We start from the raw sequence: 13,358 nt of genomic DNA, 5'->3' as shown, positions 1-13,358 counted from the left end.
GCCTTAAGTTTCGATTGTGATTTTTTTTTAACTTTTTAGCAGCTTTCAGTATTTTATCCCTACAAATAATTCTATAAATTAGAATAAAAAATGTAATTACTATTTCATTCAAATATATGTAAGCAGAGTGTGTGTTGGGTTGGGGTTTTTGTTTGTTTGTTTTTTTTTCATGTTTTGCTTTCCATTATGCTTTTACCCTTCAAATGAAGAGAGATTTTAATTTGATATTCAGGATTGTGTGTGAACTTCTCCACATTTAGAGAAGACTGTATACCTCAAGACCACAGTTCATACTGAAGTGCTACTACTTTAATTTGTATCATTTGATCACTTAGCAGATAATGGCATCTGGCTCATGTTTTGAGATTTTATTTGAATAGTGATTTTGACTTTAGATATCAGCATACTGTCTGCTATCTACTAAACTGTATGAAATGCTGATTTGCATGCAAAAAATGCAAGTAGTAAATGACATGCAGAAACCAGTATTACATTTTCATCTGTAAATTATATTTTTGAAAGATATTTTTAACCTTAAAGTGGGAAAAGAGTTAGCAAAGTAAATAATACATAGGCAAAATAAGATTAAACTGAAAAAGATGCTTCTAAATACTGCTAGGTAATACAGAGTGGGTGATCATAAGAGGTTTGAGATACATTTACATGGAAGTAGAGTAAAAATTTACAAATTAAATGTGATTTTTCGTGCTGTCTGAGGGGATTAATTTGGTAATTTAACATATATAACAGAAGAGAAGTATGTAGGGAAAATCAGAATTTTAGCATAAATCCTCTACTAAGCAATAAAACACTACTGATATGTGTATTATATAATATGAAACAAGAAATATTTTGAGTAGTGTGTCCCCTAAATTAAAAACTAAGTAAATGAACTTATTCTCTGTGTTGGAGGACTGCATTAGCTATTTATACTAAACTAGAAAACTGCATTTTTTTTTACCTTTTTCTGCACTTGTTGATATCCAGAAATGATTTTCTTAGTGTCGGGGAAGAACATCCAACTATACATTGGGGGCTGGGAGGAAGAAAGGTTGAATTAAGTCAAAAAGAGTGTTCTTTCTAATAGAGAAAAAGCGTGATTAAATATTAAGCCATTTTGTCTATTGAGTTCCACCTCTCCTTTCATTTCTGCTAGGTGCTAACTTCATATCCTTTGGACGGAAAAAATCAGATCTTTGAGGCAAAATTAATGGCATGTACTGACAGGCTTTTTTAATGGCTACAGGTAGTTGCTTTCTACCTTCTTTTTTTTTTTTTTTTTTTAAGGGAACCTATTTTATTGGTGCTTCTTTGTTCATGCCCTGTAAAGTAGAAAAGGGAACCAATCGAGGTCTAAAAAATATAGTTTTTGTTTGAGTTTCTATTGAGATAAAATAAATAAATGTTCTCAGCTTTTTCAACAATGACACCTGAAAATTAAAAACATGTAGGATGTTATTTATATGAACTTTTTTTTTTAACACTATTTTAGGTAGTCAAATAAGCAGTGAGTGAGAACTGTTTTAAAAATTTGGCCGAATAGAGAATATGTCAATTTTACTGCATATGAAACAATATCAAATCACTTGAAGAAACATTTTTGCTTAATTTTCAAGTTTATTTTGTACGGCTTTTAATGCCACTATTGAAGATGACATAATTTAGTAGCATGTTGTTATAATCCAGGTACTGTTCACAGTATGAATGAAGTTGGTACCTCAGTCCCATGAGGTTATGTTTAGTTACTAAGTATGTAAGTAGTTACTCTTATGTTTTCCTCAGTGTAGGGCAAAATTTCATAGAGAGGCATTTGTTATGAAGGAGTTTCAGCTTTTGCCATACCAAGTTGTTATAATGTTGATAAATAGAGAAGGAAAGAACAAACATAAATTATAATGTATGTTCCTGAAGATCATTCATGCTTTCCACATTTTCAGTGGAAAATTATAACTAATTCCTGAGTGAGATAACTAGTTCCTGAGTAAAGTTATTTTCTCCATTTTTCCAAAAGGTAAAATACTAAAATACTATAAAATACTAAATACATGGCATGGTGGTGGGGTTTGCCTGTTAGTGTTATTTCATAGCACATTGAATTAGAATATCAAGATAGCACATATCACTATAAGTGTTAAAATTTTGCAGATTACTTCAGATAAAATATATCAATCCAATTTTATTTTCCTAAGGTACCTTCTAAAAGTCTGTTTTTACATAAATGTAGACATATTCGGTTTGCGAAGTTTACAGCAACCAAGTGTTGTTAATGTAAATGTTTTCTGCTTTCCAGAGGGATTTTGATTCAGGTTTTATTAGTATTGGATCAGTTAGTACACAGAGAGAAAAGTACAATTAAATCTACCCTATACCATATGCTGCCCATAGCAGCTCAGACAAGGTCAAAGCTAACATGTGTAAGTCAGGACAAACATAGGATCATGTAGGAAATCTCTAGGGGTAGACTGCTTTGAGCATTGAATAAAGTGAGCTTGTAGCATTGGTCAACTTTATTTTTTTTTCCCCTCCAAAGTAATATTATGGGTCTCAATGTGATAGCCCAGGAGAGTTTTATCTGCTCAAGTCCAGTGGGCAGAGCTGCCAATCTGTTGAGGAGCAATCCCCTGCTAGGAGGGTGTGTTTTCTACAACATGCTTTATTGATGCTTCAGTGTGAAGGTTATGTCCATTTCTATGGGCAAATGAAAGCAGCTAGGGAGGGGATCAGGTGCTATATTGGATGGATCTATATTTCTCAAAATTGTGGGCACCAAACAGTGACATACACTCATTTGTTCAGTGTATTTGCTTTGATAAACACACTTGTGTTGAAGACAGCCTGTAGAAACACATTAGTCTATGCCTATGAGTTGCAGAAACTGAGATTATCAATGAGATAAGAGCAGTGAACTTAAAAGCAAAAGAAAATGTATTGGTACTCCTCTAGTTTAATGTGGTCTGTATTAATAGTATGTAGGAGTTTATATCAGAGTCATAAAGGTGTTCTGAAATTTGACAAACAAGTACTGGAAATGGGTTGATCAGTTTCAGGCTTCCTTTTCATTCCTTTAATAAAAACACTGGAATTTTTGTAAACTAAATTGTACATATCATTAGTCAAAAATGTGGTCTGATCTTTTTTTAGGAAGTGGAAGAAACTTGTTTAGGAAATCATTTCCAAAGGAATCTTCAAATATGTTGTGTATTTACTTCTGCTCCCACTCTTTCATTTCCCTCTACCCCCTCCACCTCAGATTTGAATAGGCCAGTTAGTGGAGTTCATAAGGTGTAGGTGTGGGTATCCATTTTTACTGCCCTAGAACAGAAATTTGTATATAACACCTTGATAAATGTCAGTTTTCGTGACCTCTGAAACTTTCTGAATAGCAGGGTTTAAATGAATAATATAATTTATAATTTCACATACAGCATGCATGTTGGGAGATTTGATCCTGATTTAGTGGAGGCATCTTTAAAATAGGTTTTGATGTTTTGCTTCACTGGCATGTTTCATCTGTTTACATCTACATTTAGTATGGATCGTGAAAATATAAAAATACCAAACCCATTAATAGGAAGGAAATTTGTTGAAAAGTATGCAAATGAGATATTTTGGTGCTTTAATTGATGTTTATAGAGTGAAGATTTAATTTTAGTAACAAAGCAAAATCAGTAATTCAGAACTTTTAAGATAAAGTAATGCCTTTATGTTTAATTTTTACTCTACTTCCATGTAAATTTTTAAATTAGTAAATAGAAGGACATGGCATATAATCTCCTGGTACTTTATAGATTTATTACACTTTTAAAATGATCTTTTATAATAGTATCAATTTAATATATTAAGAATAACTGCACATTTGAAAGCAGATATGCTGCTTAAACCTGATTCAGTAGGAACGGTCCATGCTGGTCTGAGCTGCCCAAGCTCTGAAAGGCCAAGCAGGCTGGCTCTGTAGCAGTACAGCCTATTGAGGGAAGACATCGACAAACTGAAGAGAGCTTAAAAAAAACCCCAGAATCACTCAGCCATTCATACTGGAGAAATGTGGAACAGCTCAGGGTGGAGGAAGGAGTGGGAAGTGGAGCTCTTGACCTGTGCTCTAAAACTCCCTTGTCCTGCTTCCTTCCTGCTGAGGCCACACAGCCTGCAGGAATTATTACAACCCTAGGGTTGAAGTGTAGAGTCTGCGTATAGCTTTGAGAGAGACAAGACCTCTACTATATGGACCATTTAAAAATTGAACCTGGAATGGGTGTTTTGGAAGAGCTCTCTCACCCCTCATTAGTTTCATATGGGTGCTTTCTCTGAAGTTCCTTCCTGCTCCTGCCTCTGATTCAATCACTTCAAATTGCCATGTACTTAGGGGAATTTGGGGAAACCTTTAGCAGGATGGATTTTCTTCTATCTGCTTGACCGAGTTGTCTGCCAAGGAGATTTTTTGGGCTGGATGTTCTTTTAGCACTATTCCCTGGCTCCCTGAAAATGTCAGCCGGGAAGAACTATTTTGGTTCCTCCCAGATGTCATTCCCGTCAAATGATAGCCCAAAGAGACAATATTGGGCAGCCACGTCATACTTAAAACCTCATTACGCAGCTGCTGCAAAAGAGAACACCTTCTAACCAGGGAGCAAATTCCATCACCGTGTGATGAGAGGCTTGCAGAGCTGCTATGGGCCAAGAGCCGCATAGGCTGAATAAGGGCCCTAAGCATTAAATGTGTTTAAAATGTTTGAGCTACATGATCGAATGCATCTTTTCCTAACTTGAAAGGGTTTTTACATGTTTCCTTTATTATCAGCTTTTAATTAAAAGTTTGCATTTTGCTTCTTGTAGATGTAGTCTAATCTCAATAATCTTTTTTTCCCCCTTTGCTTTTAAATTCTGTTTGTAATCACACAGAGTAAAACTTATGATTAGGTCATTAACCAGAAAAAAAAAAACACTGGCATTCGTCTGCAGGTGATCAGATGACATAAGACGCCTGGTTTTAATTTGTGGGTAGGTCTGATTGTAACTAAAAGAGACTTGCTCTTTTTGTGGAATTGGCTGACTATTTCCCCACATCTGGAGTTAATGAAGTCTTTGAGACCACATCAGTTGTGTTTTGCCGCCAGAAACCTTTGATCTAAAAAATCTAGACTGGCAAAAGTGCAGCTTCATAACATTGCTGCTATGTTTTTGCAAGCTATAGTTAGGATTCCAAAAACAAATAGAAACTATATAAACTTATGTGCCTGTGCTAGAACTTCCATGCAGCTATTTGAAAGGGCCTCTTTGACATTGGAATATTTCAGAACATTTTTATTGTGCTAATGTCCTGTACATGTGTAACCATAAATGATGCATTTGTTGGAGCTTAACTTTTTCGTCTTAATTTCCCTTCTGAGGTGCTTGCTTGTTTAGACAGTTTTATAAAATGTCAAAATTATTAGAAGTGATTGAAATTTGTCTGTAGCCCACATTACAACTCTTGTTGATAACATTACTCTGCAAAGTTGAAAAGATGTAGAATATGTTATGGTGGATTTTTTCACATTAATCAGTGCACATCTCCTTGTCAGTGCTACATGTCATTGAGCTTTGTTTCCTCTGCTGACCTGTGACAGTGATAGATTATCCATCAGCTATAGCATATGCTGCATTATTTTGCACAACAGAAACTTGTAAATTACACCCAGTTCTGCCTAATATGTTTGTAGCTTTATGATTGTGAGCATTTAAAATTTGACTGTCTTGTCACTTTTGTTTGAAGTGTGTGATATGTATATATATTTATCATCTACCATAAATACATACATACTCTTAACACAGCTTATAACATGTTGTCATGCTGTAGCTCAGATTTGGTCAGCACTTTTCATTGTAAAAATTTCTTTATTTCCAGGAATTCAACATTTGGAAGTAACCAAAAAAAAAAAATAGCCATCAATTTGAACAAAAGCTCTCCTTGGAAACACGAACTTTGTTTCCAAAATAACAAAAACATACAAACAAAAATGTCCTCTTGCGTTTGATTGCAAAATCTAAATGCCAAAAACAGAGAGATGATAAAAGTTGTGAAATGTTTCCACTATATTCCTCCCTCTCTCCCATGCTTCAAGACCCAGTTCTTGATAGAAAAGATGCCTAGGGTGGCTTCTGTACATCCTTAGCAGTGTTTTATGCACTGGTATAGCTCAGCTGATTTCATTGGAGTTATCAGGATCAAATTTGTGTAAAGGAGCGGCGATCAGTCACATTGCACACAACTCTATCCAAACACATGCCGAACCATTTGATCTGACAACAGCAGTCTGGAAAAGCATTATGTGTATCTGTATGCAAATAAATACAAGATGTGACCCACTTAACTTCCCAAATTCCCATGTCAAAACATTCACCCTTGCATATTAGAATAGAAGTTTCCTAGACCTTGGTGGTAGTCATAGACCCTTTTTAGTCTCCCTCTTTCTTCTCTTGAGTGGTACCCAGCCTGTTTCAGTGGTAGAGGAGTGACCTAACTGTCTGTATGTGTGCGTAGGTGTATGCATGCACACACAAAAATATACATAAATATGCACCTTACAATTTTGGCATATCTCTTATGCACTTGTTAAGTTTAGACTTCTAAAATTAATACATTTGAAACCTATAAATCAATAAGTTTATTTTGGGGGAAAGGAGAGAAGAAAATTGAGTATTTTTTTAAAAAATAACCTTTTTTTATTTTAACATATTATGTGGCAAAAATATTTTAGCTCAAGTATTACATTTTTGTGTACTCAGTAGCCATTTACTACATTAATGTATCTGCACTACAGTTTTTCATAAACTAAAAATAATTTTAAGAGGACATTTTTTATTTTGTTTTTCCACTATGCCTCAGTTCCTGGTCCATGACTGGAGCCTCCTAGATACTACAATACTACTGTTATTAATAACAACAATATAAATCTTTCTTATTGGAATATTTAGCAAAATTATCGTTATAAAGATATTTGCCTCCCTTGGCACAACCTGCATTATACTATGAATCATTGATGAATTGTCTATATTGATTTTGTTTATACATAACATACCTGAATACTCTCTGATTTATTTCACTGCTGATTTATAGTTGCTGTAATTAGAATAATTTGATTGTTATGTTTGTTTGGTCCCCTGTATATTTTTCAAATTGATGAGAAAGTTGGTTATTTACCAGTGGAAAATGTTCATACTGAGTTTATCTGAAGCAAGGGCTTACCAGAAGAAATTTGTACTCCACTGCCAAATCAAAACAAGATTTTTAAAAGCTGTGCCAGACTTAAAAGGTTATTTAATGTTGACGTTTTAAGATCACTCAGCAGGATATAAACTTGCATTACTTCTCCTCCCACCCCCCAACTCTAAAAAAGCAGACAGGTTTCTGATTGGATTATGCAGTGCAGTGACACTAAACTCCCAACAGTTTAATGAATGTTTTACCTGAGTTGCTGGGATTCCTACTTGTTAAATATTTAAACAAGAATAGAGTTATTTTAAAATCGAAACTTATTTTGGGACCACTATTTTGTTTCTGTGTGAGATATGTGCTTTGTAAGCAGAATCAACATGGAGGCTTTTATCAGGCCACCTGGTTGAATTGGCACACCAGAAAGTATGGTGTTAAGATCACAGCAGTACTTTGGCAACTTGCTAAAAACAAAATAATGTCAACAAATGAATTAAATATTGGGACTTGCTGCACTGTTCCCTTTAATTTAGGTCCCTGTACTAGCATGCTGTTCCTTATGTGTGACAGCCAACTATTACATCCATGCTTTTTGTTGCTTTCCAATTTTTAGGTATACGCACCATCCCCAAGTTCTGATGATTTCAATAGAGAATCTCCAAGTTACCCATCTCCTAAACCACCAAGCAGTATGTTTGCTAGCACTTTCTTTATGCAAGGTGAGTAAAGTAACTCTAAATACAGTAATGTTTGTAATTTGTCCTTTTGGTGGAAATGTGAGGCTAACCCAGTGTTGCATTGAATAATGTAATAAATACATTTCCAGGAAAGCTAAGGTATTGTGCTGGGTCGTAGCACTGAATTTTATATACTTTTACAAACTGTTAGCTGAAGGGAGCTATCCTTTGATTTAAAGGTTTCTTTGTGACATTAATTGCTGACTGTAATTTAAGGGGATTATCCAGCAGGCCAGATAGACAGAATTCCCCATTCTTTGACTCATAGGGGCTTCAAAACAACACAGCAGAATGATAGCAGAAAATGAGGTGAGGGCTTCTTGGTCATTCTGGTGTTCAGCTGTACAATATCTGTTAACAATCGGGGTTCTCAGTGAATCCTTATGTCTCCATCATGCCAAAAATACAGATAACTTTGAATTGCACAAAAACAGGGACCAGAATTCATGAGATTGAGACCACATTTCCCCAACTTCATGTCACCTAACTAGGGGTTAGATGAGGTTTTGAAATATACTGTAAACATCATCATCTTTGTGTACTGAAGTGTACAGTGTCATTGCAATCTTTATTGCTGAGGGAAAACAGTGCTGATACACTTTGGTTTGGGGTTTATATAATGTAGTAATTATCAGTTATTTAAGTCTGCTATTATGGAATCTTTTTATTTTATAGTGTTAGATTGTTTTAGCAAATATAAATTGCCTATTATGAATTGAGAAATCTTTTCCACTGTATATTTATGGTGAGCATTACTTAGCCAAGCATCAAGTTTTTTTGAAGTCTGGAATTTTTATCATCCCTCCTGATATAAATCTGGCCTTACTGAAGGTCTTTGTAATTAGTAGAGTACTTGTTATTTTCTCAGCTGTGGTTGGATTGTATTTCAGCTTTAAAGCCTCATTTTTTTTAAATATAGCAATACAATGTGGTGGCAGGAGAATGGGAGATACCGTATTAGCTATTCTCTATTTCAGAACTGATATTAGGCTAATTGAGTTGTTGAATTATGTATTTTTAAAATAATGTAAAGTAAAGGAGAACTCAGTATACTTCTTGTATTAGAGAGATCTTTTCTTTTGTTAAAAAAAAAATAGATGGAACCCACAACTCTTCTGATCTTTGGAATTCATCCAATGGGATGAGCCAGCCTGGTTATGGTGGAATGCTGGGAAGCTCCTCTTCTCACATGTCACAGTCCAGCAGTTATGGCAGTCTACACACACATGACCGCTTGGTAAGTTATATAGGCTAATGCAATTGCATATGTAAATATATTTCTGGAGACTGATCTGTTTCATTTCCCGTCTATCTTCTAGTAGTGTCAATTCAAAATTAGATTGTCAGAATTCATAATCGTGGCATATGGATTTTGTTATATCTTGTTTGTGTATAATTTTTAAATGATTTTTTGTAATGGAATGGGTTGTTTGGCTGATGGACAGCTAGTCCCTTTCTTAGATAATGGTATCTTAACAAGATATATAAATGTATTTAAAGATTCTGCTTAATTAGCTCTTATTTGTTTTGCTTCTTTCTAGAGCTATCCCCCACATTCAGTCTCGCCTACAGATATAAATGCCAGTCTTCCTCCAATGTCTAGCTTCCATCGCGGCAGTACCAGTAGTTCACCTTATGTCGCTGCCTCACATACTCCACCCATCAATGGATCAGATAATATACTGGGTAAGATTCTCTTAGGATTAAATAAGAATTCTTAAGGTGCAATTTAAAGTTATTTAACCAATAAAGGTTCCTTTTCTGTTGTTTTTTTAGTTCTATAAGATACTAAGAGGTAGGCCTGGTCTCCACACAATTTGTGCCCGGTTAACTAAAGGGAGGATATTTTTTAAACCAATTTAGTTAAATCAGTGCAACCACCTCATCCCCCCAGTGTGGACCCTCAAACTGGTTTGATTGTATTAAATCGGTTTAGCTTAAGTTGGTTTGTAATAGACTTAAACTGAACTGATTTCAGACACACTTAAACTATGCCCATACTAGGGAATTGCACCCATTTAATAAATGGCCAGTGGTCCCCCAGGCTTTGTGAAATCAGTGCATAAACAGCATGTAGAAAGATCCTGTTTTGTGATATAGATGCCATCGTGTATTAATGGAGCATTGTGGTGGCTCGAGGCATTTTGTCTTTAGAGTGAATCTGCTACAAAATCTTTCATGGTGTATTATGTGCCCCCTCCCCTCATATTTGGCCTCAGATCACTGGCCAGTGCCAAAGGAAGAAGGTCAGTGGCAGGTTATTAACTCTCTTTAATTCCTTCACTGTGTATCCAGAGAGTACAAATGTGGACTCATTTTTTTCTCTTTTCATAGAAATTGTGAATAATGATGATGTATCTCATAAAATCACTTATTAATACAGCCATGGAAATTCAGTGGTTTCCACTCTCAAGATTGCATGAGTACCTTTTTAATTTGGTATGGGTTCACACTCAGCTTTACTTTTAGTCTTGGTGTAAGGGAAATTTAGGACTTGGCTACACTTGCAAGTTACAGCGCAATAAAGGAGCCCCGGGCGCACTAGCTTACTACCCGTCCTCACTGGCAAGGGATGTAGACTGCTCTGACTCAGTGGCTACAGCGCTGCTGGCACTCCAACTCAGCGAGTGGAATAATGTTTGCTGCACCCCCGCTTGAGCGCCGCGGCGCCAGTGTGAACTAGGTGTTGCTTTACTACGCTGTGCCCCTTAATCCCCTTAAGTCAATACCCACTCTTGTCATTGTTTGGATCGGCTGTAGGAATGCGGAAATGCCCTTTGAAAGCTCCGTTTCTGACAGCCGGCTGCTTATCTGCTCTGAGACAAAGCAACCATTAGTGTGGAATGCTGTGAGAGAGAGGCAGGGGGCCCAGGGGGGTCTGAACTTACAAGACAGCATGCTGACATGCTGTAGCCCCCCAAAAACCCACTCTCTCTTCCCCCCACATACAACACACTCCTTGTCGCACTCCCCCCCCCATTTGAAAAGCATGTTGCAGCCACTTGCATGCTGGGATAGCTGCCCATAATACACCACTCCCAATGCTGCTGCAAGTGCTGCAAATGTGGTCATGCCAGTGCGCTGTCAGCTGTTAGTGTGGACAGACTGCAGTGCTTTCCCTACTACGCTCTACGAAGGCGGTTTAACTCAGTGTGCTCTATATCTGCAAGTGTAGCCATGCCCTTAGTCTGGTTGGTTATTTTTGCCCTGATTTGGGGGCATATCATAGACCTGGATCGTTAAATGAGTCCAGTTCATAAAGCTTTCTGCAAATCCAGTGAGAGATTTGAAGTTTATTATAAAACATAAAATGAGGTGATCGATGAATGATTTGGATTTCATGGTGAACATTTTGCACAGCTTTGCATGAAAGTGCAATATTTGCTGGCAGAATTTGATGTGCACAGAATTTATCTATATTCTTAAAAGGACATATTCAGGATAAAATTCATATTTTGAAACAAAAAAATTCCTTACCTGTGTTTCTAATTGTTTGAGCCTTTGAAGCCTTATGTTCAACTTGATGGCCTTTGGAATGAGGAGGCACACAGAGCCTTTGGCATGTGGCACAGGTGGAAATGGGGAGACAGAGTCCATAGCATGCAGGGTGGAGTGGCAGGGAGTCCTTGAAATAGAGGGTTTGGGAGGGTGACACACAGGGAGCTTGTGGGAGGGAATGGAGGAATGCAAAGAGCCGCAGAGAGTCCCATGAGCTTGGCCTGCCTACATAATCCGTTACATTTGCAACCCTTTAGTGTTACTTTATATTATTAAAATTAATTAAAAAATATTTTTCACAGTCTGTTTTCCTTTTGGTTTTCATTCAGCCTGGATAATGAAACTAGGCAAATCTGTTTCAGTCTTGTCCCTAACTAGCTTCACTTTCTCATCCTCGTGCTGGAACAATGCTGTTGTATTTGGGCTGCAAATGGTGCAGGGAAATGAGATTACCAAAATCTAAACACAAGACTGTGTTCACTCACATTGTTTTGATATAATGAAAACATGTTCTATTGACATGAGGTTAATCATGACTTCCTGACAGTGTCCCATTAAAACAATGTGAACAGTGTGTTCAGCTGCATTTGCTAAACTTTAGATTAATAAAAGAAACTTAGTTCTTTGGCCTTAAAATAAGCATTGTGTTTATTTTCCCATTACAGGAAACAGAGGAAATGGGACTGGAAGCTCACAGACGGGTGATGCACTTGGAAAGGCATTGGCATCTGTAAGTAATGATTATTGACACAGTCTTCAGATTAATTTAAACCACATCTTGTTTAAAATGTTGATCATGGTTTTCCTTATTCATAGTTACCTTTTTGTTACTTATGAATACCTACAGTTAGCAGTTAAATATGTCCAAAACACAGTAACCTGAAGTGTTTATGTAACACTCCATGATACATTTGTGTACATTATGTCCATGTCAAGGCAAATGGACATTATTGCTTTTATTTGTGGGAGGTTCCAATCAGATTTTTGCTATGCATTTGCCTATTCTGCGGAAGATCAGGATATCACAGATGAGCACGGATTGGAAAGCTGTGTGTACAAAGTAAAATTTACAAACACTGGCTGTTTAGCCTAATCATAAAGCAAATTCTTTTCCGTAGTATGTACATACAACTCCCATTTAAGTCAATGAAATTTATCTGAGGCCAAAATTAGGCACAAGGTTTAAAGTGCATGCTCAGTGGCCATATAACATTGGGATTTGAAGGTACTGTGGGAAAAACAACCTTTTAGACTTAATAAATAAAATGTCAAGTGATGTGTGCTCTGTTATAAGCTATCCTACTTCATTTTATGGAGCATTTTAAAAAGGGGATTTGTATCGCATGTCTGAAAGACAAAATCAGTGCAAGCCATTTATTAAGTTAGTTTCAGTCACTGAAGATGCCATTGCAAATAATGAAATAAAATGAAGTAAATTGAAACATTGCAAGTCCCTAAACTATTAAAATTATTTAAACTTTTGTAGATAATATTAATAATAATTTTTAAAATGCAGTAAAACAGTGTGTGTTAATAGTATTAAAGGAGGCATTATTTTTAATAGCACGGTTCCCAGGACAGAACACATTTTGAAAACATTGTTTATATTCAGTGTCTGATTTAATACTCTGTATAGCAGAAATTCCAGATCTATGGGTGGTGGCTGGGAAAGCTCTGCCGACTTCTGTTGTTTAGCATTCTGGAAGCCTAATCCTGATTCAAGAGATAAAAATGACTCCTTTGCAGCTGCAAAAGACCATCTCTGGGCTGCTTTCCGTTTTTCCCACCTCAGCCCACTGCACGCAAATATGCACACTCATGCAGATGCTGTTAGTCTTGCTTCTGATGGTCGTATGTTAAAGGATGACCAGCTATGATAATGTCAGATTGACTTCACTGATGTCCATATCAGGTAGCAGATTTCTCTAAAT

At 36.3% G+C, this 13,358-nt stretch overlaps 1 protein-coding gene across 13 annotated transcripts in view; it reads left to right on the top strand.

Moving 5' to 3' along the window:
- The window catches only part of TCF12 (transcription factor 12), a 288,139-nt gene that overhangs the window by 241,054 nt on the left and 33,727 nt on the right, over positions 1-13,358 (top strand). For all 13 annotated transcript variants that reach the window (XM_043494002.1, XM_043494000.1, XM_043494005.1 and 10 more), the window contains 4 exons: positions 7,806-7,911; positions 9,027-9,166; positions 9,471-9,615; positions 12,093-12,157. In XM_043494002.1, the coding sequence (XP_043349937.1) occupies positions 7,806-7,911; positions 9,027-9,166; positions 9,471-9,615; positions 12,093-12,157 (456 nt within the window). The remainder of the gene's footprint in view (positions 1-7,805; positions 7,912-9,026; positions 9,167-9,470; positions 9,616-12,092; positions 12,158-13,358) is intronic.

This window comes from Dermochelys coriacea, chromosome 10 (assembly GCF_009764565.3).
Source record: "Dermochelys coriacea isolate rDerCor1 chromosome 10, rDerCor1.pri.v4, whole genome shotgun sequence".
NCBI lineage: Eukaryota > Metazoa > Chordata > Testudines > Dermochelyidae > Dermochelys > Dermochelys coriacea.
Note: the sequence above shows the minus strand (reverse complement) of the source record. Positions and strands in the feature narration are given on the sequence as shown.